This window comes from Diaporthe batatas, assembly GCF_019321695.1.
Source record: "Diaporthe batatas strain CRI 302-4 chromosome Unknown Contig00002, whole genome shotgun sequence".
Taxonomy (NCBI): Eukaryota; Fungi; Ascomycota; class Sordariomycetes; order Diaporthales; family Diaporthaceae; genus Diaporthe; species Diaporthe batatas.
In genome coordinates, this window is record NW_025408549.1 from 79,607 (window position 1) to 103,362 (window position 23,756).

Here is a 23,756-nt window from a genome sequence, read left to right on the forward strand (position 1 = left end):
CCTCACGTCCCTGCTCGCGCAACAAGACTTGGACGAGGAGCACCACCTCGGGCCTTGGTCGCTAGCTACAGCCTGTTCCAGCATCTGTGTGCACCGCACCACGTGGCTACAGCTCCTCCAGCGCACTTGAGCGAGGCAGGGCCCCTTCCTAGGTTTGACTGGCCCCTGGCCGGGGACCTGACCGGTGCGCGGGCCCGGCCCTTGCACTCGATAGTTCACCTCGACTCCGGGGCTCAGTCATACTGTGTGTGTCAGTGGTTCCCCACGGTGAGCCTGACCGCAAACTCGTAGACCAGGCTATCGATAGAGCCTCCACACGCCACGGCTGCCAATTCATGCTCGGCAGCACCACTCCAACCGCCCCTTTCTTTTTTCTCTTTTTTTTTCTCTTTGGTTTTCCGCCGTTCATGACCGAAGCGGACCGTCCACAGAGGGCCTTGAACGCACCTTGTCATCAGATGATCATGGAACAGGAATGAGAGGGCCTCTGCATTTGGCTTTTGCACATGTTTGTCGGACTTTGGTCCCCCTTGTTGTACTGAGAGATACCCCTTTGCTGCTCGCCGTTTCCCACCTTCATATTGCGATTTGGCCCGACACCGAAACTGAAGGGTCACGAGCCCAATCTCCTCTGTCGAACGGATGGTGGCTGCTACAACTTGTAATGGATAATTATATTTCGCGCCCATATCAAATACAATTGGCAATTGTCTCTTTGTCTCTGATGCTGGCTTCGGTTGAAGAAGTTAAGATGTAGAGCGGAACACGTACCAGGTCGCGGCTGGGGAGGATGGATGCGTTCAACAACTTGTTTATGACCGTGAGGGGGATGCTCGCGACAGGAGCCGACGGGGGTGGTATCCTTGGTTTTTGGGCCTCAAGACTTACATGTCTGTGTTAATTAATGTACGGTGGGATGGTTTCTGAATCCAAGACTGTGTGAAACAAACATTTACGTGGTCACGTTCAACTCTTGAACGAGAAGTGGGATCCTAAAGCTTCTCAAGTACCTAGTCCGCCCAGGGAATCCAAAGTCAAGGTGAGCGGTGCGCTGCTCTTTTGTTGCACAGTATGGCTAACAGGCCCTGCCTGTCTTCATCCTCGGATAAATCTTACAGACAGCTATTTCATCTTGGGACGAGTAAGAATGGGCGTGGGTAAAGGAGAGACTCGGGAGTGGGTGAAGCATGTCAGGTCCGGGTCTTTTGCAAGTCCAGTCAGACAGGCATCTTGTAATGCAGAAGACCGGCGGGGTTTCTCCGTTTTCCTCTGTGTTTCAAGTATCTTTCTTGGGTGGCAACCGACACGGGCATACATTTTAAATCGTAAAAGCTTTTGTGGATGTGGTCTACCTCGGGGACAGTAAAATGCTTTCTGCTACCGTCTCCCCTTCGTCGTGGGCTTCTCCAATTAAACCAGCTCAAATCTCCTCAACCCCTACTTGTCAACTCGTCGGAGCTCAGGCCGACGTCCCAATCTTGTTCAGGCCCTTGAGACTGCCCAAGCTGAGCGCCAGACCCTGGCTGCGACTCCGTATCCGGACGAAGCCTGTGATGGGGCCGTCCTCGCCTTCCTTTTCGATGCTCAGGTTCGCTAGAGCATCCTCACCTTTGATTGAAAAGTCAGCATCAGGGCTGCTTGAGTGTGGGTGAAATGATTCTACTTACCGAACACGCTCCTCGCGTAGAGGTTAGCGCTCAGGAATTGGCAATCGCCCTTCAGACTTGCCTCTGGGGTGAGACAATTCATGTTGGTCGCCGCCATCAGCTGGTCCAGGAACTCGCGCAGGGTCTTGGCCTTGCTGTTGATATTGACCTTATTCTCCCATTCGAACTCGGTCCACATCGTGCGGAACTGTGTCTCGGTGCAGCTCGCCGGCTGGATGTAATCCATTATGTCTACGTGCAGATCATTGAGGATTACTACGTTCGTATCTGTGCTGTGGGCGCCGTCGTACACGACATTTCCGAAAATGACGCCTGTGTCAGTCGACGAGACCTTGATTGTACACTGTACGTTGTGGAAGTCGTGCGGGCCTAGGTTCTGTGTCGTCGGCCGTTCCACGACCTTGAGGTCTCCGAGCGTCGCAAACTCTACAGAGAGGTTCTGCAGGGTCTCGGTGGTCTGGTTGACGAGGAGCACGTCTAGCACAATGTCGAATTGATGGACCTTGACGTAAGCCTCAGCGTACACGGGGTCCGAGAAGCCGGTGAGTTGGACAACTCTGCTCAGCTTGGAGCTCAGGTCCTCCGTCGCAGTGCTGTCGCCACCAGTGGCGCGCTCAAGGTCGACCTCGACGTCGTCCGACCCATCACCCATGTTCTTCTTGCTTAGTTGGCGGATAGCCACGACGTCGTCGACCTGCACTGCCGTCTTGGCCTTCTCAACCGCCTCCTTGGCGGCCCGCTTCTTCTCCTCAACTTGTACCATGGCACGGAAGGCTTTCCTTGTGTCATCCAGATACACCGTCTCCAATTCCTTATGCTCACGGAACTCCGCCAGCGACCGGACGCACGACATGATTCGGTCGATGGAGTCCTCGTCGATTGGCGCCTTGACAAATTGCGACTGACCGACCCGGATGATGGAGATCAGGATCAGCATCGCCTCTGCGCGCAAAGCATTTGTCCGGGCATGTTCAGACGAGATCTCGGAGTGCCTCATGACCAGTTTCGTCAGGGTTGCCGAGAGGACCGTGGCGAGGTAATAATCGCCGTCTAGGATGAGCTGCCTCAAGGGGGGCTTCTGTGCTGCCTTGACGGCCTCTAGCTTGGCAGCAGCGGACGACTGGCTGGTCAGCGCCGTCTCTGTCGCATATGTACCGTCCGCAAGAACCCTCCGTGACCCCGTCGGCGCAGCAGGCTTATGATGACCGTTGACCTGGTCCTTCTCATTCTCCTCTTCGCCGTCAACGTTGTCCAGAAGACGCTGTTCCGATGCAAGGATCGGTATCTCTCCCAGACTAGCCCTGATACGCTTCCATGCATCTCTGATATCCTTCTCCTCGAGGGAGTATTCGCCGACGATCCACAGAATTCCCCTGTACACCTTGCCCGCGCGCACCTCGCTGAGCGTGTCGACCAGCCTGTGGACGATGGCCGGCCGCAGCTTGGGGAACTTCTCGACGACCTCCTTGACGAAGTTGATGACATCTACGGCAGACGTGTTGTTGAAGTCTGCGATGAAGTCCATCAACAAGTCGACAACGCTGGCCGCGACCTCGGAGAACTTGATGGCACACTGGTGTATTGAGTGGATGAGAAGCTGTCGGTACTCGGTGTTCTTCTCGTATTCCTGGTCCACGGTCTTGGAAAGTTCCTTTTTGAGGAGGAGCACGACCTCTTCGACATTCTTGCTCGAGACCATTTCTAGTGCGATGCTCAGGGCCTTGCGGCGCACATCGATGTCTGGGCTCGAGAGCACGCGCAGGATCTCCATGATAAGGTCGTCTAGCACCCCCTCGTTCCTGGTCCGCAGCTGGTCCACACGATCGAGCACAATCAGCTTCACGTTGTTGTCTGCCTCCTTGATGCTCAGCTCGATGAACTTGGCCGCAGCTGCCTTGACGGCGACGGGGTTGCTCGTCAGTGCGGTCAGCGACGAAGCGGCCTCGTAGACAACCGTCGACGCACCGGCCTCGAGCAGGTCGAAGATCAACCGCAGATAGCGCGCCTGGAGGTGTCAGCACATCCAATCGCCCCTGCACGCCTCGACGGAGCCAAGCCACCTACCTTGTTCTGGGGATTCTGCACGGCATCCTTGCGGATGAACTCGAGCTCGACCAGCTGCAGGAGCTCCTCGGCATTGGGTATGCCCTCGAAGACGGAGCTCAAGTATGCCAGTGCCTTCTGATGGTCGATGCTGGCAAGGGCTGCGAATGCATTGCGCTTGGACGTTGGGTCACTTTCGGTCTCGAGGAAAGTAGCGATGAGGTCCGAGGCATCGGGTATCAGCGACGGGGAGTGCTGGTAGATGGAGGCCACGGCGAAGACAGCATTCTTGCGGACGTATGCGTGACGATGCTCGAGGCAGGATCGGGCAGAGGACAGGAGGGGCTCGATCAGCTCGGGTTCGCGCAGCTTGCAGAGGAAGCGCAGAGTGTTGCCGCGGATGTATTCGTTGGGGTGCTGCAGATCATTCCTTATGCCGTTGCTGCGGAAAAGACGCTGTCAGGACTTGGGGGCGGGGGGACTTGGGGACGGGGCATGAGACAGCCAGCCGATTGTGGGAGCGAGCGTACCAGACCAGAATCATCTCCTGCTTGAGCTTGCCGCCAGCGTCGAGCTTGGGACAGATCTCGTAGTAGAAGTAGAGCAGCTTCTTGAGCGGCTTGGATTTGGAGGGCATGACGAATCGGATGATGTGCATGAGCAGCTGGGGCATTGGGTCGCCGTTGAGCATGATTGTGAGGATGGACTTCATGGTCTGGACCTTGGTCTCGTCGGTGCCCTTCTCAAGCTGCGTGCGCAGCTCGGACATGGAGGGAACATCGGCGGCGTTGTCCTGGTGGACCAGGCTGTAGGCATTCTCGAGGAAGGAGGACATGTTTGGGGGAGGGGTTGGTGGGCAGCCCGACGAGCTTCCCGCGACGTGTCAGACTGATGGCAATGCTGGCAGCTGTTTGCTGTCGACGGCGGGACCTGGGCGGCTCGAAGCTCCCCCTGGCTGGTGCAGTCGACAAGTGTCCAGAGCTGCTTGTCGGTCGGGGTCGGGGTCGGTTGGCGGAGGGGACAGGACAAGGGCCCCAACAGCTCATTCAATTGAGAAACCTGAGGGGAGCGAGGCGTCGTGGTTGAATGCCAGCTTCGAACAAACAACGTGTGCGGCCAGGGCAGGAAGGGAAAGCTGTTTGGTTGTCGGGCGAGGTGTGGAGGGTTCGAGGGTCGAGGGAGGCGCAACTCACAGGCCAGAGATGCGTCTGAGTCTAATTAGTCCGTGAGATCTGGCCCTGGCGGCTGGCGGCTGACGGGTGCTGGGCCGCTTGCTGGAGCTGCCGCGTCCAACTGCCCAGGCTGGCGGCGGCTGGCAGTAGTGAGAAAGGTCTCTGGGCCCATGAGATAAGGCCAAGCCGGTACACATCTCCCCACAGACCCGGCGCGAGCCCACCAGCTGCCATGCACCCACCCTAGTACCTGGGGAGGTACGGAGGCACCTGCCACCTGCTTGCCTGCCGCCGTCGCCTGAAGCCACCGCCCGCCTGCTGTGGATGACGAGAGCTTGTTAGTCGAGGTATGCGACCGACAGGCACCGCGCTTGCTCTCGACTGTTCAGTTCAGACTTCACCACGCAATGTCGTCCGCCAACGAGCCCTTCTACATCCGATACTACTCTGGCCACTCGGGCCGTTTTGGCCATGAGTTCTTGGGTGCGTAGCCATGGGGTTTCTCCCCTCCCATCTTGGCCTCGCCTTTCAACTTTCGCCTTTCGATAGCTGACAGCGTTTTTGCGGCAGAGTTCGACTTCCGAGTTGTAGGCGATGGACGTAGCGCTGTCGCACGGTACGCAAACAACTCCAACTATAGGAATGACAGTCTCATTCGCAAAGAGAGTACGTGGGCCCCCCCCCCCCCCCGGCTACGATGCCGCCCAAGAGCCTCCGGCACACATGGTCGCACAGGCGCATCCGAGCTCGATTTCAAGTGCTGAAGAATCCCGTCCATAGTGTGCGTGAGCTCCGTCATCATCGAGGAGATCAAGCGCATCATCAAGTCGAGCGAGATTCTCAAGGAAGACGACGGCAAGTGGCCACAGAAAAACAAAGACGGGAGACAAGAGCTCGAGATCAAGATGGGCGGCGAACATATCAGCTTCGAGACGGCAAAGATCGGCTCCCTCCACGACGTGACCGAATCCGCTGACCCCGAGGGTCTTCGCGTGTTCTACTACCTGGTGCAGGACCTGAAAGCACTTGTGTTCTCCCTGATATCCCTGCACTTCAAGATCAAGCCCATCTGAATGGGGCTTCGAAGAGGACGGTTGGGCACGATGCTCCCCTTGTATTGGGAGGCGCTTCCGGATAGGGAGAACAAGGAAACACAAGCCCTGCCCTGGTCTAGGTATTCAGGCGCCTGTGCCTGGGGAGGGGGCCTCGGCCTGGGAGAGAGGGCAAGGCAGACATGAGAGGGGCCTGGCCAGGGCCGTCAGAGACGACCGACAGTCAACGACGAGCATCGGGCCACTTGATTAGCAGCACTTGAGAGGACATGGCCAGCCTCCGTATGGCCGGTGACTTGGCATTGCACGTCCCAGCAGAGGAGCAGACTGGGAATCGGAATGAATCTGAACGTAACTGAATGATAGGGCAACCCAGAGCCTGTTGTTGAGCAATTGATGTTGACGCCCCGATGTTGATTCAGCCGTCAGCCACGGCACGGTGTGTTCATTTTCTCGTCCTCGCACCATGTGCTGGTGGCGCACAGGCTTTTCCGAGGCCAGAGGGTCAAGCCACGGTGCCTGGCTGCTGGTCGCGGCTGCCTGTCCAAGCGTCTCTTGGGGGGCCGTCAGGCTTGTTGTGGGACGGAGTACACTGCCCACCCACTGTGGTACCTAGTCTTACCTACCTGGGGTACGCCTTCCGAGGCCCTTAGCGTCGGGTCGCCGCATTGCAGGCAGGTAGGCAGGTAGCAGACACACCTGCGAGGAACCTCAACAGGAGCACCCCAATAGTAATTGGCTTGCGGCAACGACTTCATCTGGCGATTGAGCCGGATTTCACGTTAATTTTCCTCTCCTTTCCTTTTCAGTTTCGCTTTCTTTTCATTCTCCCTTTATTGTTCACCCTATCCGCTTTTTTTTACATACATACATATACATATACATATATACATATATATTCATCTATATATTCTGTCCACCCCCCTCGCCTCGCCGATCTCACCCTCCCCCCCTTCCTCCTCTTCCACTTTGGGCACCCCGGGACTACACGCAGTTAGCTGTCGCGCCCTTGGGCTTAGCTTGCTCCATTCCCCAACCCAACCTTGGGCGGTTCCAACGTTGTCTTATTAGTCTTTGGTCTGACTCGACCCCGGCCCGAGTAGGCTTCCTGCTTCTCCTTCCGCGACGCCTCCCAGTTCTAGTTAAACTGCGGATTTGTTACTTCTCATGCGCAACTTCCACGTATTCAGCATTTGGTATCCAGCACCTGACTTCGAGGCACAGGCACCCAACAGCCTTACGGGTGCCATATGGTGATTGTCTGGGCCAAGAACCTGGTTCTCTTGTTGGCTGTCCCTCGCTGCGCATTCCGCGAGAGCCAGGGTCTGCCGTCGTTGACGGCCAGAAAGCCCTTGTCGTCGACGCTCACTCGCAAGGCCCGACCGACGTGTCCCTGAGGCCATCCGTGCTGGGATTGCCTATCTGGCCGGCTGGGACGCCTCTCCGCCGCAAGCAGCAGCCGCACAGGCGTCTCGCGCGAGTGCCCTCCGTCGAACCGTACCGGCGACGGTGGCCATCCCCAAGGTCGTATCTCGCAGCAACCAAAACACGCGCCTCTCCCGCCGGAAAGGTCTCGCCAACCCGCCGAGCCACGTTCTACACTCCAGCCATGCCTACCCCGTCCTCGCCAGGCCCTCAACCTCCCTACACCATTTCCGCCACATGTCCAGATCCCGAAGAACAACAGACCGCACAGCATCCCCCCTCCGGCTGGCATACCCGCTCTGATGCCTATAGTCCTGCCCACGACGTCAGCGGACGTGCTGCTCGACACTTGAGTCTTGACCAGGACGCCGACACACCTTCGAGCGCTACGAGAAGCCCTCTCGACCCTCAGTCTTTGAGCAGTGATGGACCCACCACCGATATGCCAGCGACCAGTCCTTCCACCACCGCCGACACCCAAGCCCGCATCGACCAGCACCCAATGACAATGGCAGAAACCGACGACGAACGGACAGACTCTCCCTGCGACGCCACCCCGTCAGACGCCCTCCACGTATCCATCCCACGGCATGGCGCCGGCACAAGCACGTCATCAGGGCCTGACATGAATGTGCATAGCTCGACAGACCTGAGTCACGACGACCAGGACGACTACGCTCTGCCCAGCATGGGACATGGATTCCCCTCCAAAAGGGTAAGTCGCACGGTCTCGTGCGGTTCCGCTGCAGACTGATTGGCAATCGTTAGATAATACCAGCCTCACCGTCCACGTACTTGCGAGCAGGCAGCCGCTTCACGGGGACTCAGCAGTCCGAGAGGCAGGTCTACGAGGTCCAGGTTGAGATCAAGTACGTCGACCTGCGGGAATCTTTCCTGTGCGGCTACCTCCGCATCCAAGGTCTGTCCTCTCACACCCTGGTTGAGTGTCACGCCTGTCTGGTCATACCACTGACTTTCTCCCAGGGTTGACTGATGACCATCCAACACTGACGACGTACTTCGAGGGCGAGATTATCGGCAACAAGTATGGCTTCATGACAAAACACGAGAGCTGGGGTGCCAACGACAAGACCGACCTGTCCCACTGGTCAAAGTTTCCCGCCTTCCGGCCGTACTCCAAGCAGGCGCGCAGGGGCTCCTCGGTGGTGATAAAGGACATTGCACAGAGCGAGCACATCTTCATGCGCTGGAAAGAACATTTTCTCGTTCCCGATCACAGGGTGCGAACCATTAGTGGCGCGAGCTTCGAGGGGTTTTATTATATCTGTTTTAATCAGGTCCAGGGGGAGATCAATGGCATTTACTTCCACAGCAAGAGCGAGAGGTGAGCGGAAACCACGCTATCCATGGGCCCCTTGCGAGCGCCACGCCGATAACCCCCAACATGATGTACCCTCAAGTGCCTGATCATGTGCACCATACTGACGAGGCTCCAGGTTTCAGCAGCTCGAGTTAAAACACGTCGAGGATAAGGGTTGCTACAGCGCACTGGAGTTCCGGTAAGGATTTTGATGCTGAGCACGGAGTTGGCGGTTGGCAATACATAGCATGTGAGTGAAGACACGGGACACGAGCTTGATGAAACACGGACACATCGGTAGGGCCGGGGGCTCGCACACGACCAGATGGCTACAAGGGACCCGCCAGGCTGGTCGGGGTGTTTCTCAGTCGGGAGATCAGAACACAGGCGTTCCAGGGGCGGTAAGGGGTCCGCTTTCTCCAGCGGAGGGTTGTCTTTGCAGCATCATGGACGCGCTTCGGGGGACTGCGAGGCAAAGCATCACAATCCATCTCACAAGTCTTTGGTGGCTTAGTATTCATACAGACCAGCGTGCGCGGCATATTCTTGGCATGTTGGCTAAAAGGCCTGGCATTATCATGAGGTATCCGTCTGAAATTTGTTGAAGTAACCCTTCCTGAAGGGGTTGAGTTCGTCAGCAGTGGTGCCCACGGGCTGTCTCTGTGCCGCCGCCTTCCAGGATTCCAGTTCGGACCCGGCGACGGACTGGTCCGGGAGCTTACGGTATGTGATGAGTCTGCGAGACCCTAGTAGCGAGGTATTAGCACGTGTGACGTTGGGAGCAAGTGATGGAGGTGGCAACCCACACTTATTGAAGGGCTGCACGCAGATGGCAACAGGCTCCAAGCATGGGTGGGTTGGCGGCGGGATTTCCTGGTCCTCGTCGTTGGCCGTCGGCATCCAGAACGACAGCCGTCCGCCGTCCACAAGGGCCTCGGACGCAAAGTGCAAGATATCATTGAGCATGGCGAGAAAGCTGTAGGGTCTCTTGGGCGGCACGAAGTCGGGGTCATTGAGCCTCTCGTGACCGGCCTCAACGACCCACGGCCGCGCCTGAGGGTCCCGACACCCGAGCACCACCAGGCCCTCCCTCACGCCGTACGGCGGGTCGCAGACGATACCGTCGAAGATGCGCGCCCTCCCGCCCTCGCCGGCCGAGCCGAAGGGCAGGCGCCGCAGGGGTGAGTTTGTCAGGTCCGAGGTGAAGACGTCCCCCAGCCTGTCGAGGATTCCGTAGTGCTTGAAGTTGCCGTAGAGAGTCTTTTCTCCCTTGATCAGGCCCCTCTTGGCCTCGGCCCTGGCATCGGCGCCCGAGCCGCGCACGGCGCGGCCGTCGATATCGCTGCCCCAGCTCAGGGCGCCAAAGGCGGAGCACGCTATGGGGAAGCTGCCGGTACCGACGAAAGGGTCATAGAAGAGCCTCCCCGGGGCGGCGAGGACCATGTTTGCGGTGACGAGGGCGAGTTCCGAGTCCATAGAGGTGGTGGAGATGTAGGGCCGCTTCTTGAGGTCGAAGCGGGCAACCATGTCGCGGGCACCCCTGCCGAGGAGGCGGCCGAAGTGGAAGCGGGCCGGGTTGAGGATGCCCAGGCGCGGAGAATCGCTGGGCCACTCCTCAAAGACGGTGTACTCCTGGACGGGGTGCTTCAAGCTGATGGGCCCGCGCAGAGGCATGTAGCTGAACGAGTTCATGATGTCGCGGCGTGAGGCACCGCTGCGGTTGCCCTGGAAGGAGTCGATGTTGAACCTCCACGAGTCGTCGGCGAGCTGCTCCCACAGATGGGCGGAGCGGGCCTTGACCGCCTCGTGCAGGTCATGCAGGCTGTCTCCAGAGCCCCAGTACTCGAAGATGGCCTGGGTGAGGATGGAGCGACGGACCAGGCGGGCTGCTGCGTCTTGGTCTGGGGGCCCGGTCACGATGCAGAAGGGGACCTGGCTGCTGTACGAGACAATGGTGACAGGGACCTGCTCGACCTCGGCCAGGGCCTGCAGCTCAGGCACGCGGAATGTCTCATGGGCCTGGCTGAAGCGGATGAGAAATGAGAGCCCCGACATGTTGGTGTTGGCGCCGGCTGCAGTAGACCTGGGCCTATGTCAACGAGACAAGTACAGGCTGGGGCGAGGGAGGTGGGAAATGGGAAATGCGAGAAGAAGCGAGGATGAAAATTCACATGGCAGGTTTTGTCATGGGCCGTTCAACCTTGCCTGGCCGTGCATCTTAGATGGTTGTAGAGTGCAGTTTAGGAAGTGTCACTCCCCAGCTGCCATCTGTCTCGCCGAGTGCTGCCCCGTGGAAGAAATGAACGTGACAGCTGCTGCGGACCATGAGTTTGTACAAACCTTGGAAGTTTGTTGTGGACGTCTAGCAGCGGGCCTGCCTCGTCTATCTGCATATCTACGTACGTACCTAGGTACGTGCCTAGGTAGGTACGGAGTACTAAGTACCTAGGCACCTAAGTAATGATCTGGATCTGTGCGGCGCCTGGTACCTGACAGAGTATGCCGCTTTCCACTAGAAGGGAAGTGCCTAGGTACCTCAGTACGGATACCCTGCCTGACCAAGGCGGTTCTACCCACCCCCCCCACCTCTGTTTTTCTATCTCTGTTGTTCACTGCATTTCTGCTTCAAGCTTCTTTCCAGCCCGAGGACAGCACGTGTATCCATAGCCTTTCCCACGGCTTTCATTTGAATATTGTCGTGGGCCGGGACACCCTGGTCTCGTAAATGTGAATTGTGAGGGTCAGTCACTCAGACCTTGGACCTGCCCGGGGCGGCTGCATGGCCCAGAGTGACCACTCGGCCAGACAGCTTTGCAGCAACACCGTGTTGGATCACGACGGGTCCTTCACCAAGTCTTTTCCCCAAGTCTTTCACAAGATGCTCGGGTTCGCGCAGCCCACCGTCTACGAGGCGTCCAAGTGCTTCTTCAGTTATGGCCGCCTCTCTCACCTTGACCCCAAGCAGCTGCCGACCGCATGGGAGGCCAGGGGCAAACCGTGGTCATCGGTGCTCGTCGACGGTTTCGTCAGCACGGTAGGTATTTATTTCTCCTCTCCCGTCATGCAGAGTGTATATGCCTGCGCCTACCGCCATCACCTGTCGTCGCTGACCAGCCGCCAAGGTCAGCCTCACCATGTCCCAGGGCCAATGGCAGTCGGCCCGTGGACAGCTCCTAGCCAAGGTTCGCGTGCCAGAGTTCTGTCGCGTCACCATGACCCTGCTGCAGATCCTGCAGGGAGATTTCTTCACCGAATACATCAAAATAGGTGACGTCGTCATGCTGTCCCGTGGTCGCACTGGCCTCGACAACGTCTTCACCCTCAAGGACGGCCGGCTCACCATGTTTCTTGACAAGGAGACATATGAGCGCGCAGGCCTGGTCGGCAAGCCCCACGGTGCAAAGGGGAACAGGGGCCTGAGGCCTCGCTGGGTAGTGGATTTCGATCTCCGAAGCCCATCCATGCTGCGTGGGAGACCCGGCTTTGATAGGCTCGTGTACGCCTGCAAGAACACTCTGACTGAGCCACAGACTTGGTTGTTCTGCAACATATCTAACAAGAGTGAGTCTTGACCCTACAAGTCTGCTAACCTGCCGTTGCTTCTACATGACAGCCTGTTTGACACTACTTTCTAGCGCCTGACCCTGATCCTATGCAAGCCTTCGAGCCCATCAGGTGCGTCCCGTCCCCTCGGATTACCGAGCATCCGGAAGCAGCTGTGCCGCCTTTAGCACCGCCTCCCGGTTTCATCGCGGACAGCGGGGATGAGGAGTTGCCCGCATTTGCAGGTGATATCTATGAATGGCTGTCGCTCTTGCGCCTTGAAAGCCCGCGCGTGTCATCGGCGGACTCGGTCGACCCCTACTTGAGTCGGTACCGACAACCTGGAGAGCCCGGTCAGTGGCCCCTCCCGGAGCTCGTGACTGTCGTCTGGGAAGGTCTTCTACCGCCCTGCCTCTCCCGCGATCTGCTGGTTGAGACGATCCTCGCGCTGCCCTCGCAGGCTTGGTTCTCCATGTCGGTCTCGTCATTTCCAAGGGGCTTCTCGGGGGACGCAGCCGAGACGACATTTCTCCGACCTCCAGCATCCCCAAGCGAGTTTTTGCTGTGGGACATCCGGAGCCATGTGTAGTCGGCAGATGGCGCCCTTCAGCCCTGCCGGGGCCGCCGCACTTGTCGCTCCTGGGCCAAATCCTCACTGGAAACGGCTTCCTCCACAAGCTGTCGAAGCGCCGCCTGCCCAGATTCAGTGTCCAGGTCCTCCCTGGAAGCTAGCTCCTCGATGCGCCTCCTGAATTCAGGGTCCGGCGAAGCACCGTCGACCTCGCCCTCGCTGACTGTTCCGAAATTGACCGAGAGGCCCGGAGGGACCGGTGGCAGGGCACCGTTGGGACTGGTTCCATTGACAGGAGCTTGCGCTGCGCCGTCCCTGGTCGCCGCAGCATCCTCCCTGCCCGCTAGATACTGAGCAACCGCGGGGAAGTCGCCGTCCTGTTGGATCTTCTCGCGTGCGGTGAGACCTTCGTCCCCGGTCAGTGCAGCATCCAGGCGGAGCTCTTCGACCAGAAGTTTGGCGGCTTCGACGGTCTCTACGACGAAAAGGGCGGTCTCGGAATCCTCATCTCGGAGGTCGACGGGCACGTTGAAGTCGGTCACGAGGGCGCGCAGGAGGTCGAGGTGGTTGTAACTTGCTGCGGCGTGGAGGAGAGAGTATCCATGGTCGTCCTGCTGGGAGGCGAGGCTTGGTGTCTCGTTAAGAAGGGCTAGCAGTGCCGTCGGGTTGTCTGCAGCCAGGAGGAAGGGATTTGGGGGCATGTTTGGAGGACGCGACGTTGGCAATGAGCTAGTTTTCGGGGTTCAGAGCAGGTCAAAGCCGCAGCGGGACGGATGATCACTCTTGTTGACGCTTGCTTGCCCTGGTCCCGATTGGTGCTGAAAACCTGCTGGACAAGTAATGGATGCGAGCGTTTTGACAGGCGCGCCCCAAGGTGGGGTGATGTGGATTCGTGCTCGAAAAGCCACAAAAAGGGTAAAAACAGGAAGAGCACAGCAAAGACGGGGTAGGCTGATGGCGGGGTCTCACCTTTCTGCAAAACCCCACTAAATGAATTAGCCCAGCTGCTGCATATCGATCGACCTTCCCGCCTCGATTCAAAGCAGATTGCTGAGTGGTCACCTCGGAAGCCAGAAATGCCCAGCCAGTATTTGTCCACGGCATACCTGAGTACCTAGGCACCTAGGTACCTGTACTCAGTTGCCCGGTCGCTTTAGATACACCAACGTCTATCCTGGTAACGGCTCTACTTTCCCTGCCCAGCTGGCTGGGCCACGATGCTTGCAGTATGGCAGCGGTAGTGAGGATTGCTTCTTTCTCAATATCGAGACCCCGTACATTCTAAAGGTAGGATCGAAAAAGAACCTCAGACCTATCGTCTTCTAGATCCACGGCGGCGGCCTCATGGCTCGTACCCAGTAAGCCACATCCGTTGCTGTTGTTAATGTGGTATCGCTTCTATTCCGTATACGTCCGAGGACATACACATGCATGGCGCCTTCATACGGTGGTAAGCACTCAAGACCCAGCGCTTGGAAAGAATACGATGTCGATAACAATAGTTATAATACGATAGGTGCCTAGAGAAGAAAATGCTTATGTTTTCACCAGGTTCGCGCCTATCCTGAGCAGGCACAACCCGCTTGAGCTCGACATCCCAACAGCTATCGCTCCAGAGTATCCTCTCGGCGACCCAAGCATACTTTACTACGAGGTTCACCCATCCGACACACCGAGTTTCTTCGGTTCCTTGGACAGGTCAGTATTTGCTAACCTCAGAAGTGCCCCACCCCTTTCCCCGACGACCGAAGCAAGCCTTTTCCAGTCACCTATTCAATAACTAATTGTGAAGGGCATCAATGTCGGTGTGCCGTTTTTCCATTACTAGTCGAATTTGTCCCGGATTAGATACCGTGAAATCAACGACTTGCTCACTGTGCAGTTGACTAGCGGCTACGTCGGTAGCCTCATCACGGGCCAGCCAAACCCGGATCCGACATACCAGTTGGCCTTCAAGTCAGGGAGTGCCGGAGTACGTTAATTGCAATCAATACGTCCGGGCCCTGGCCTGAAATAAGCGAGACGACGGGGCATATCAACAGCTTCGACTATCCCTCGGCCACTTCTGGGTTCGTAGACTAAGCTCAATGTGACTACTTAAGTATTTGAATAGCACTGTGACACATCACCTAGACGTTGGGGGGGGGGGGTCGACCTCGAAGTTCCGAACGGCGCGAATGATCCTCAAACCACAGGAGTGCAAGCCACGGCGCCTGGAACCAATATTTATCTGGTCACTTGAGGCTGATGAAAAAAGAAATCTTCAACCAAGGTGTGTTGTCTTGCGGAATTTGCTGCCAATTATAGTCGGTCCATAATTTTTGTCACACATTGGACTTTCCGTGACTCAGGTGCATGACACTAAGCCAAGAGGAAAATGGATGCATCCACACCTCGAGGCGTGGTTTCTGATACTTATTGGCAGACCAAGCTAGGGTTTCCAACTATGACACCACAGCCACCCAAGTCCCTTGAGAGCACTGAGATCTCTCCCACCAGGAGATTACTTAGGTATTCCACGGTGAATTATTTTGCAAGATGTTCGATTTATTCCATACCTAGGTGGAAGATCACAAAATTCGACGACAAGAAAGAGACCAGCCTCTTATTAGAATTGTACGTAGATTTGGTTCAAGTTTACAGGTCCCGCACACCTGGGCAGCCTCATCGAGCAGCCTAGCCCAATCACCCAGCAACTATGTTTGGTCGCCACGGTCATTGCTCCAGAAATGAGTTTGCTGCGCTGCGGATGACTGGCTGCGTATAGTCATGTTTATAGCAGTTACTAGTATCGTCATGTCGAGTCACAGCATGGCGGGATTTACTTGCCCGCCGCCTATCGACAAATCACATATAGCTTGCCAACTCAGCGGGTGAGTTTCTTTGAGAGCATAAAACGAGGAGAGAAGAAGCATCATCAGGGTACGCGGTTGATGTTGGCAGGTAGATTCCCCCAGCTCTGGAACACTTGTACACCAGGGAAGAGACCAAGCTTTAGAGAATGGATTGGATCAAACACGAACGCTTTGGTTGGCGCGCTGGGCACAACAAGAACCAAGTGGCAGGATTAACAAGTACAGCCCAGACTTCACCCATGCGAAACGCCATGCTTAGTGCGCTGCTAATCTGCATGTGCACGCCCATAGTTCGCGGCCAACAACATCAACACCCGCGGCTGTGGCCACCTGCCAACATTGAACCTTGTGTGATCCAGTGTCCAGCACAGCACGTTCAAATGGCAGGTAATGCGAGCTCTGGTGCTGAGATACTGCATTGGGGGCCGCAACCGATCCTTGACTTCATGTTCAACAGCCATTTACAGACGTCACATGCGCCCGCTTTGCAGCCTCTGACTCTCGCCGTCAACCTAGTTGCAGCGTCGGGCATAACAACTCTGATGACATCCGCGACAGCCCACCAAAAGAGCCGGGAAACGTCCCTTCCGAGGTCACCAGTGTTCGTGGAGGCGGTTAGCGGCGGAAGGAGAACACTTGGGTGCGAAGTCATTCATCAAGTCGCTATCACTCTAGGCTGCGTGTGGATTGCCGCCTTCCACGGCATGTAGATACCACAGCTTGTATACAAGGTAGAGAAGTCAACTGGTAGTGACTTGAAAAGGGGGGGTTGCAATATCTGGGTACTCAAGTACACGTGTATCCAGGTACCTAGTCGAGGCCCCCGCTGTCATAGAAGCCATCAGGTATAAGAGGCACTTAGCCAGTAATAAATGGAACCAGACCATCACATGAAGACCAGTACAGGCAGTCCACAGCACACAATTAACGGGTGTATTCCATCAATCGATATGATGCTATGTAGACTATTACAACACCACCGTCAAAATGACAGTATGTTATTGTGAATTGACGTAAACTTCAAGCGTTTTACATCACCATATCCACATGCACAAGTACAAAGAAGTATGTACCTAAGTAGGTACCCGAGGTGCTGAGGGTTCCCAGCTCGGCCCCACACGGAGTAGCAATCAAAACTTGTTTCGCCAAACTAGTCTACATCTATGCCCGCGCCACCCCGTTCCACAACGAAGCCCACCAGCTACCTCGGCTCCGCACCGAGAAACAGAGAATTCTTTCGTAGTATAGTGGTTAGTATGCAAGCTTGTCATCGCCATCCTTGGAAGCAGCAACGCTTGAGACCCGGGTTCAATTCCCGGCGAGAGAGAAGAATTTGCATCGCACCTTTTTGGCAGTATTTTTTTGCTCTTTTGACTGCCCAGGTGGCTGGCACGACGCGCCATCGCGAGGGCCGTGTGTCGTATCTGAATGGCTCAGGAGATGACTGCCGTGGAAGATGAACCCTCCCGCGGAGGCCGACAGGGGTCACAAGCCGAGGCAAAGCTGACTTGCACGGCCTGCCAATGCTGCCCCGTGGGGGGGCCATAAGCCCCTCCATCCATCCATCCATCCATAGTACACGGCATGTCAGACTGTCAGACTGTGTCCCACTGCCTCGCGGGCCGACCCCGTCCTTGAAAGGTAAGTACTTGTTCTGCCTGCCTTTTATATGGTCACCGTCCTGGGCCACGACAGAGCACTTGAGGCGACACAGCAGAAACATGGCCCCCCGCCACGGTCAAGAGCCCGTCGTCATCGTCGGGGCCGGTCTTGCCGGGCTCGTCGCCGCATTTGAGCTGACGCGCAATCATGTGCCGGTTGTCATTGTCGACCAGGAAAACGAGGGCAGTCTCGGCGGGCAGGCCTTCTGGTCCCTCGGCGGCATCTTCTGCGTAGACTCGACCGAGCAGCGGAGGATGGGCATCAAGGACTCGCGCGAGCTGGCAATGCGGGATTGGTTCAACTCGGCCCGCTTCGATCGCGACAAGGATGACTTCTGGCCCCGCCAGTGGGCCGAGGCCTTTGTCAACTTTGCTACCGACCACATGGAGGCTTATCTGAAGGCCAGGGGCATGGGCTTCCTCCCAAACGTCGGCTGGGCCGAGAGGGGTGACGGCACAGCTGGCGGCCACGGCAATTCCGTCCCCCGCTTCCATCTGACCTGGGGCACTGGGCCCGAGGTCGTGAGGGTGTTTGCTGAGCCCGTCAAGGCCAAGGCCAAGGAGGGCTTCGTCGACTTCAGGTTCCGCCACAGGGTCGACGAGCTCATCATCGACCAAGCCACCGGCAGGGCCGTCGGCGTCAGGGGGTCCACCTTGGACCCGGACCACTCCCCTCGTGGCGTCAAGACAAACAGGAACGAGTCCGGCCCTTTCGAGATCTATGGCTCTGCTGTGGTCCTATCCTCCGGCGGCATTGGAGGCAACGTCGACGCGGTCAAGGCATCGTGGCCCAGGGACCGACTTGGCCCAAAGGTCCCCGAGCACTTTGTCGTGGGCGTTCCCGCTCACGTCGACGGTCGCATCATTGGCATAGCCGAGACGGCTGGGGCCAGCGTGGTCAACAGGGACAGAATGTGGCACTATACCGAGGGCCTGGCCAATTGGGATCCAATCTGGCCAGATCACGGGATCAGGGTCCTCCCAGCACCCTCATCTCTATGGCTTGATGCCACCGGGAAGCGGCTGCCTCCCTTCCTGTTCCCGGGGACTGACACGCTCGCCACTCTCAAATATATCTGCAGCACAGGCTATGACTACACCTGGTTCATCCTCACCCAGTCTATAATCGCCAGGGAGTTTGCCCTGTCCGGGTCCGAGCAGAACCCGGACATCACCGGCAGTATGTGAACCACCTCCTCGTCGACCTTTTTCAAATCCTGTTGTTGTCCCTGGTCCCTTTGGCCGTTTGGCCCTCCAAAAACCCTCGGGGCAAGTATCATCTCAGGTCTGCTAACAGAAAGCCGGACAGAGTCTTGGTGGCAGCTTCTGACGCGGGTATTTGGGAAGAAGGGCACAGTACCCGTGCAAAACTTTCAAAAACATGGGGTTGATTTCATCGTCAAGCACAATCTGGAAGACCTGGTCGACGCCATGAATCAGCTTGCTGCAGACCGCGACGGCCCCCACCTCGAGTACAGTCAGATCAAGGATGTCGTCGAGACCCGCGACAGCCAATTTCATAATTCCTATTCAAAGGATGCACAGGCTATGCTGATCCACAACGCGAGGAATTACTGGCCCGACAGCAAAAGCCGCGTTGCCCCGCCGCATCGGTTATTGGATCCCAAACATGGCCCGCTGATCGCGGTGCGAATGAATATTCTCACACGCAAGACTCTGGGGGGGTTGGAAACTAATCTTGCAAGCAATGTGATGAGGCCCAACGGTGAAACCTTCCCGGGCTTATATGCTGCTGGCGAGGCTGCCGGGTTCGGTGGTGGTGGAGTCCATGGTTATAACTCCCTCGAGGGCACATTCCTCGGCGGCTGTATCTTCTCTGGCAGGGCCGCGGGTGTCGCTATCACCGAGGAGTTGAAGGGCCAAGTTCTCAACGCTAAGCTGTGACGGCCGACGAAGACCTGCGCCCCATGTTCTTGTGGAAGGATCTTGATATGATTGAAAGGGTAGTTTCTGGGGCTGCTGCTGGAGAAAAGCTCACGCAAATCAGGCACCGACGTCTCCACTATGGCTAAATTTGATTCGACAAACAGAGCTGGTGAGGCGTATCAAATATGTCAGGTCCGGCGGCGGCGGCCCGGAGAGATTTTAATATCTTTTTATAAGAATCTTAAGAATAATATGACTCAATTACTTCGTTCCCCTCCTAAATATAAGGCTAAAAGACTTATAATTATAGTTTTCTAACTAATATTTATTTAATTAGTTTACTTTATTATAACTTAATTTAATCTCTAATGTAGTTTAACTCTCTTCCTAAGTTCTTATAGTACTTTCAATTTTAAAAGTATTTAATTTATTCTGAAGGGAAGTGGCGTGAGGCCCGCCAGCTGAAGAATCCGTTAGTGGCCGTCCTCAAACATCAGATATGACGAATCCACCCAAATTTGGACTTTGTGAGGCCGCCTTTCTCTGCGTCTTCTACGGCCGCGCGGGAGTAGAACCTGCGACCCTCGTCAAGGTCAATGGTGTGAGAGTTAACCCACCAGCCCTGCCTCTTCGTAGCATAGAAATAGCCACGAGTGATAAGCCATATGACGACTCCAGCCACAATAGAGATGTAGTTGGCGAAGAAATTTTTGGCACTCATTGGTTCGCTCAAAGGCCAGACGCTCAGGTAGAACTCAGCAATGATGAGGAGTATGCACCAGATGAGACCCCAATAGGCCCCCCAGGGATATGTCCACGTCTTCCAAGGGAGTTCATCGACAGAGCGGCCCTGGACCTTCCAAGCGTGACGCATGCGAATGTGTGACAGACATATCATCGCCCACCCGAAGAGGGTAAACAATGATGTCAGATTCGAGAACCAGGTGAACACCTCGGCGCCACTCTGGCTGACATTCAGGTAAGCCAGCCCGCCTCCAATGACAAGAGTTGGGACCAGGGCGAACCAAGGACGACCGGTCTTATCGGCCCTAAGCATTTGCTGGCAATTCCGAGAGAGTTGTTAGCAAATCGCCTCTACTATTAGTTTCTCCCTTTCTGAAGCGAAGGAGTGGGCTTAATGACCAACCTTTGGGGCCATTCCGATCTGAGCCAAGCCAACCAATGTTCGGGAGCCTCCATACCCTGAGATACTGCCAGTCGACAGAACAGATATGAAGATGATGAAATTCATAATGTGTGCGAGAGGCATCAATCCGGAGTCTTTGTAGGCTACAACAAATGGCGATGCGTTCGTTCCTTCGCCACCGAACAGGTCCGGGTTATCAGGACTGACAGTAATAGTCACCATGAGCGAGCCGAGGATGTCTAGGAACAATTATCAACGACCATGCTCTTAACGCTAGCCAGAAAATCTGATCAAGTTTCCAAGAAGTGACTGGGGAGGGGATATTCGAGTATCAGAAGCCTTTTGGGACTCACAGAAGAGAGCCAGCCGGATCCAAATAGAGCTGACAGCCTTTGGCACAGACTTCCGGGGGTTTCCTGTCTCGGCTGCAACGAGACCACAGTTTTCGGAACCTGACATTGCGAAGATACACGTAGGCATAATCGACAAAAATCCCTTGAAACCATTCGTAAACCCGCCGGTGGTGTTCCAATACCTGAATCCGATGGGTCCTCCCTCGGGGGCGCCGCCGGCAGAGATGACTATCATGCTTACTGGTGGTGAAGTTAGTCCTGCTACGGGTCCTAAAGTGTTGTATTCTAGAAAATTCCAAAACGTGAAAGACGGGGATCCGTAAAAGGTGAAATGTGATACTGACTGATTACAACAAAAATCCAGCCGAACTTCAAAGTTGCGAAGATTACTTCGACCTCGGCAAACCAGTTGACTGCAACGACATTGATTGCCACAATTACCAGGAGGAAGATCGTGATTGTTGCAGCGGTTGGAAGCTTATCCGTCCAGAAGCCCATCACTGTAACGAGGCCGGCGAGCTCGTTGGCGATGGTGATCCAATATTGGAACCAGTAACACCACCCGAGCGTCAGACCTGCAGCTGGGTCGACGAATTTGGTTGTCCACTGCACGAATGCTGACGGAAGAGGGTACATTACAGCCATCTCGCCAATGGACTGTGAGACACACCAGATCATTGTCCCGGACAATAAGTCTTGAGATATAAGCCTCTGTAAGCTTCTGACATGGCGTGACTAGGTGACATGATGTAGTGTAGCAACACGAGACAAAAAAAAGCGACAATACACTTACAGCCGATCAGGAGCGCAGCAGGGCCCCCATTGATGAGACTTGTTCCACTGCCGAGCCACAGCCCCATACCAATGGATGAGCCTAGTGCAATCATGGTGATGTGACGACTGCTCAGACGACGTTGCAGCTCACTTTCAGCGCCATGGTCCATGTCATCCGAGGCCAACACTTGCTGCTCATCTGGCGATGACGAATTGGACTTCTCTTGGCCATATTCTCCGCTGGATCCCATTTTATGGTAATTGAGATATTCCAAGTGAACGTAAAGTAACGAGGCGTAACGAGGCAAATACTTATGGTTTACCCAGAGGACCTGGTGGGGAGAACCAAGACACTGGGCATGAAATACAGCGAGGAGAACTTGTACAAGAGAATGCAGCAATGCAAGACGCAAGAAGAAGGACGAAATACAGGAGCCAGGAAATCGGGCTTGGGGCGTGCGGACCCTTTTATACAAGACCAGGCGCAACGTTTCACGAATGACACACACAGAGGTGAACATAAAACCCTGTTCAAGACGAGCGCCAATGTGACATCGAGTCTCCTCCACTGATGGGAGCTCACGAGCTCACGAGCGATCCGCGAAGGATCCAGACAACATGGGATGTGCCCAACTGCGTACTAGGGCCGACGTTTATCGCCGGAGATAGGTGCCTCATTTTGAATGCAAAGTGATCCACCAAGGCAAGTCAGCCACGGAATGAGCGCGTCCTTCAGGGAATGGGACGAGACGATTCTCGCGTGGTATGTACGAAGATAGCGCACCACGCACGTTGTCAAGCCGAGGGCCAATCAGGATACATGTGGAGGATGCCGGCGATATGAAGTCCATCCGTACTGTACGAGCGAACAGTTCCAAAAAGTCATCTCTGCCCATTCCGCGGCGACGCCGGAAGCAGATCTAGTGTGCTTTTCCAGGAAGATGATCCACCAGGAAGAAGTGGATGAAGCTTTCGAGCCCACATAAATTTGTTTTATCAATTTGTCTGGGGGAGGGTCAGTCGAGTTCAAACAGACAAAATTCAAATGGGTAGTAAATGCGGTATCTACAAAATCATTCCTCGCAATAACCCCATCGAAAGCTCCCGATTCGGCGAAGATAGCCCTACTGGTCCAGGGCACGCCAATGACACCATGCTGAGAAGGATTCCGGGGACTGTGGCCCATTCGTGCAGATGTTCAAAGCTGACACAATACCTACTTCAGCTAGATACCAAGCTGCAACCCATGGATATTTTCTATCACTTGTCGAAACCACACAACCAGCTATTACGTCTTAGGTATGAGCAGTGTTCTGCGAACAACGTATTCCCTATTATGTAGATACCGTCAGTCTACGATTTATAAATTGCCTTCCAGCTTTTTACATGCACTACAAAAGTGGGTAGTTGCGGGCGGGCCACTTTTAGTTACAGGCTGATTGATTACTTGCATTATGACCTGCCCTTCTCAGTGAATTTGTGGCTTTCATGCTCTTATCAGTACCTAGGTAAGCTTGCCTTATCGTGCATATTTCCTATCTTCTACCCGGGACACTCCGGCTCACCGATTACATCGATGTACACAGTATCTAAGATAGACTGAATCCCTGATAATAAAGCTTGCATATAGATATCCACTAAAAGCGGCACTAATACTATACTAGCTCCTAGAACTATTATCTATAATACATTAAGTTAATTAAATACTTAATAAACTTTTAAAAAAGTATTTCCTTTTTTTTAATATAAAATTAAAAAATTTATAATTTTAAATAAATTAAAACCTTATATTTTTTAAATTTAAATTTAAAGTTTTTATAAATTTTAATTTATTTTAAATTAATTTTTTTTTAACTTTTTTAAAAATAAATAAATAATTTTAAATAATAATTCTTTTTAAAAATTAAAAGTTTATTATTATATAATTATTAATTTAATTATTAATACTTATTTAATTTTAATTTATAATAAAGTTATTAAAATTATAAACTTATATAATAAAATATAATAAATTAAATAATTATTTTTAAGTAATTTAAATAAATATTTATTTAATTAAAGTTAAAATTTTAATTAAAGAAATAATAATTTCATTTTTATTTACTTTAATTAATTTATACTTATTTAAATTATATAATAACTTTTATATAATACTTTATAATATTAAAATTAATTATAAAGTTATTATAAAAACTTTTATATAAGAAATTTAATTTAATTAATTTTAAAAATATATTATGTTATATTTTTTAAAAACTTTATTTATTTATTTTTAATTTAAATAA

The 23,756-nt window shown here is 54.4% G+C and overlaps 8 protein-coding genes across 8 annotated transcripts; 4 read left to right on the forward strand and 4 right to left on the reverse strand.

The window, feature by feature from the left end:
• Nucleotides 1-1,033: 1,033 nt before the first annotated feature.
• KVR01_001827 (coatomer subunit beta) lies at nt 1,034-4,923 on the reverse strand. The gene is made up of 4 exons (XM_044793444.1): nt 4,241-4,923; nt 3,732-4,152; nt 1,668-3,672; nt 1,034-1,608 (listed from the first exon to the last, which is right to left on the reverse strand). The coding sequence occupies exons 1-4, from the start codon at nt 4,543-4,545 to the stop codon at nt 1,460-1,462; spliced, it is 2,880 nt and encodes a 959-aa protein (XP_044649782.1). The 5' UTR covers nt 4,546-4,923; the 3' UTR covers nt 1,034-1,459.
• Nucleotides 4,924-5,289: 366 nt separating this feature from the next.
• KVR01_001871 (uncharacterized protein) lies at nt 5,290-5,955 on the forward strand (the record flags this gene model as incomplete). Its single annotated transcript, XM_044791985.1, has 3 exons — nt 5,290-5,365; nt 5,453-5,548; nt 5,663-5,955. The coding sequence occupies 3 exons, from the start codon at nt 5,290-5,292 to the stop codon at nt 5,953-5,955; spliced, it is 465 nt and encodes a 154-aa protein (XP_044649826.1).
• A 1,588-nt stretch (nt 5,956-7,543) lies between these two features.
• On the forward strand, nt 7,544-8,883 carry KVR01_001286 (uncharacterized protein; the record flags this gene model as incomplete). Its single annotated transcript, XM_044791925.1, has 4 exons — nt 7,544-8,074; nt 8,128-8,278; nt 8,344-8,704; nt 8,817-8,883. 4 exons carry the CDS (start codon nt 7,544-7,546, stop codon nt 8,881-8,883), a joined length of 1,110 nt encoding a protein of 369 aa, XP_044649241.1.
• A 373-nt stretch (nt 8,884-9,256) lies between these two features.
• On the reverse strand, nt 9,257-10,868 carry KVR01_001682 (tRNA (guanine-N2-)-methyltransferase; the record flags this gene model as incomplete). The annotated part of the gene is made up of 3 exons (XM_044791510.1): nt 9,257-9,426; nt 9,487-10,763; nt 10,852-10,868. The coding sequence occupies 3 exons, from the start codon at nt 10,866-10,868 to the stop codon at nt 9,257-9,259; spliced, it is 1,464 nt and encodes a 487-aa protein (XP_044649637.1).
• Nucleotides 10,869-11,236: 368 nt separating this feature from the next.
• Nucleotides 11,237-13,874, forward strand: KVR01_001552 (uncharacterized protein). The gene is made up of 3 exons (XM_044784499.1): nt 11,237-11,714; nt 11,803-12,241; nt 12,316-13,874. The coding sequence occupies exons 1-3, from the start codon at nt 11,460-11,462 to the stop codon at nt 12,810-12,812; spliced, it is 1,191 nt and encodes a 396-aa protein (XP_044649507.1). The 5' UTR covers nt 11,237-11,459; the 3' UTR covers nt 12,813-13,874.
• On the reverse strand, nt 12,830-13,495 carry KVR01_001435 (uncharacterized protein; the record flags this gene model as incomplete). Its single annotated transcript, XM_044789480.1, has 1 exon — nt 12,830-13,495. The coding sequence occupies one exon, from the start codon at nt 13,493-13,495 to the stop codon at nt 12,830-12,832; it is 666 nt and encodes a 221-aa protein (XP_044649390.1).
• Nucleotides 13,875-16,854: 2,980 nt separating the features above from the next.
• Nucleotides 16,855-19,466, forward strand: KVR01_001872 (uncharacterized protein). The gene is made up of 2 exons (XM_044789783.1): nt 16,855-18,490; nt 18,620-19,466. The coding sequence occupies exons 1-2, from the start codon at nt 17,173-17,175 to the stop codon at nt 19,213-19,215; spliced, it is 1,914 nt and encodes a 637-aa protein (XP_044649827.1). The 5' UTR covers nt 16,855-17,172; the 3' UTR covers nt 19,216-19,466.
• Nucleotides 19,467-19,690: 224 nt separating this feature from the next.
• On the reverse strand, nt 19,691-21,722 carry KVR01_001405 (uncharacterized protein; the record flags this gene model as incomplete). The annotated part of the gene is made up of 6 exons (XM_044785004.1): nt 19,691-20,257; nt 20,345-20,583; nt 20,698-20,933; nt 21,038-21,303; nt 21,340-21,392; nt 21,491-21,722. The coding sequence occupies 6 exons, from the start codon at nt 21,720-21,722 to the stop codon at nt 19,691-19,693; spliced, it is 1,593 nt and encodes a 530-aa protein (XP_044649360.1).
• Between the last annotated feature and the right edge of the window lie 2,034 nt (nt 21,723-23,756).